General features: G+C 44.7%; 1 protein-coding gene and 1 non-coding gene across 2 annotated transcripts in view; both read left to right on the forward strand.

The window, feature by feature from the left end:
- The window catches only part of GPR107 (G protein-coupled receptor 107), a 57997-nt gene that overhangs the window by 25315 nt on the left and 30141 nt on the right, over positions 1–2541 (forward strand). The window contains exons 9-11 of the mRNA XM_013007400.2: positions 114–189; positions 1588–1661; positions 2289–2406. Of these exons, the coding sequence (XP_012862854.2) occupies positions 114–189; positions 1588–1661; positions 2289–2406 (268 nt within the window). The remainder of the gene's footprint in view (positions 1–113; positions 190–1587; positions 1662–2288; positions 2407–2541) is intronic.
- LOC115869154 lies at positions 1686–1849 on the forward strand. Its single transcript, XR_004046021.1, has one exon. It is a non-coding gene; the product is annotated as a U1 spliceosomal RNA (small nuclear RNA).

The raw sequence follows: 2541 nt of genomic DNA on the forward strand, positions 1-2541 counted from the left end.
TTTTTTCCTCCTTAGAAACAGATTCTGTGCATGCAGCTTCTTATACATAGATCCAGTGCATGTCCTTTGAGAGAATGGAATATTCCTGTAAGCCTCTCTTTCTGTTTTTATAGGAATGATGTATTTAAAATTCACTGGTTGATGGCAGCCCTTCCGTTCACCAAGTCTCTTTCCCTGGTGTTTCATGCAGTACGTATGAACATTTTTTGAGGGGGTCATTTATGGAATTGTGTACCATGCTTATGTGAACAGGAAGAGTAGGTGAGAAAAAGGGGGGATAGACTGATGGGAAACAGAAGATGAACGAATACTCACGAAGCCTTCTTTTGTCTGGGGAATGGGTGGGGATAGAAGAGAAATGATCCCAACATCCGCCAGCACTGGTTAAAGATGACACTTTTTTTTTTTTTTTCCTGAAATTACCTCACAAACACAGAATTTTCCTAGAACACGTGTTTTGAGATTAGAGTGCCACTTGCTGAATTGTTTCTAGTACTCACTTTAACTTTTCAAAAATTCCCCTCTGTTCCCATTGACATGGAGTTCAACGTTACCCCACTTATTTGAGAGCAAACTGTTGCTTTTGAGATTGAGGCATAAGAATGGAGAATAAGCTGTACGAGCCCCCAATAAAATGACGTATAAAAAAAGAATAGTGGAGAGTCATCACTCCTTGGCTTTTGGTTAAGATCAAGTGAAGAATCGAGCTTAAGTTTTGAATACATAAAACTGATGCAGGTGAAACTGAGCTTGCCTTGGTAAAGAAGATACAGCTTCCCCAATTTGTGGACCTACCTGGTCCCCATGTGAGGGGCCAGTCTGAACATGTGCTCCCTTACCTGCCCTTGAAATGTCCAAGGAAAAAGCAGTCATATTTCCAGTTACAGTGTCTAGAAATGACAGTGCTTGCATCATTTCCCATTTGGATCCAAGTGAAAAGATTCCTCTCTGGAACCATGTAGCTAATGGATGAAAGAAAGGATCTTTGACTGACTGGTGTCTAGACCGTCATTTGTGATCGTTGTCACAATATTGGGGTCTTCTGGGAAACCTTGTGGTTATACTACTACTGAAACATGCCACTAAAGTCAAAATGCGTTGGTGGCTTCCAGTAGGTTTAAAGTTAGAGTGTTTTTTTTTGTATGGGAGTGGGGGTGGGGTTTGAAGTTGCATGGTCCCCATAGACTTTTTACTTGCTGACCAACTTATGTAAGTTAGTATGTATGTTAGTAGTATGTATGTAAGCAGCAGTGGCTGAACGATAGCATGCTTGAGTGATTTGGATCATCGAGATGTTTAAGGAAAGAATAGGCAGCTATTTGCAAAAGGAATTCACAGAGTTCTGGTGAGGGACCTGGGCTGGGTACTAGTGACCACGAACCTTTTGTCAAGTCAGTCAAGCTACTGGTGTCTTGTTAGTGCACTAGGGTACTTCACTGTGGATGGATACGTGAGGTATTAGGGAGTGGGCAGAGGGTGAACATCCCAGCCCCTGTCTTAACGATCGTCTGCTATGATTTGCTATTTCCCTGTGTGCTAAAGCATAGGATAGACTGCCATTTCTGAAATGCAGGTGTTTGATTTCAGATCGACTACCACTACATCTCCTCCCAGGGCTTTCCGATCGAAGGTTGGGCTGTTGTGTACTACATCACTCACCTGTGAGTATACAAGATGATGCATGAATACTTACCTGGCAGGGGAGATACCATGATCATGAAGGTGGTTTTCCCAGGGCGAGGCTTATCCTTTGCACTCTGGATGTGCTGACCCCTGCAATTTCCCCAAATGTGGGGAACTTGACTGCATACTTTGTGGTAGTGGGGCACTGCATTCGCACTCTCCCCTGATTTAAAAAAGAAGAAAAAGATAATGCATGAAATACTCAGGGCCTACAGGGAAAGTTGGGGAAACTGGTGGGGAAGGACAAGGTTCATGGAGCCTCACCCCCACGTGGTAGCCCATCTGGGTGTCTGCCATGCTGCAGCTGTGTGACACACAGGCGGCTGTCCACACTAGAGAACCTGGGACTGCTGGCATTATCCCAGTAGTGCTGCCGGCCTACTGTTTGCCTGAAATGGCCGGCTGCGTAGGTAGCAGGGTGCATAGCTAACTACCTGCGTGGCTGGCAGGAAAGAATGTGTTGCTCCGTTAGGAGACTTTCCAGAATGTGGCCACTTATCTTTTACAAGGAGCAGGCGAAGTCCTAGAATAACCGCTGTCATCTAAATTGCTGAGTGAGAGCCTGGGGAGACCCATTGCTACCTGTTCCCTTTCTTCTTTTCCAGTCTGAAAGGCGCACTGCTGTTCATCACCATTGCACTCATTGGCACAGGCTGGGCTTTCATTAAGCACATCCTTTCTGATAAAGACAAGAAGATCTTCATGATTGTCATCCCACTTCAGGTAAAGGAGTCCTCGTTCTGTTTGCCTGATTTCTCTTTCAGCACCCACCAGGGCTCAGCTTCAGGCCTCTAGGAAAAAGTCCGTTTACCAATTCCAGAAATCCAGCTTATATTATTTAGGATGGAAGATAGATAC

The sequence above is a fragment of the Echinops telfairi genome, unplaced genomic scaffold (genome assembly GCF_000313985.2).
Source record: "Echinops telfairi isolate 266 unplaced genomic scaffold, ASM31398v2 ScPeMD7_22;HRSCAF=79, whole genome shotgun sequence".
NCBI lineage: Eukaryota > Metazoa > Chordata > Mammalia > Afrosoricida > Tenrecidae > Echinops > Echinops telfairi.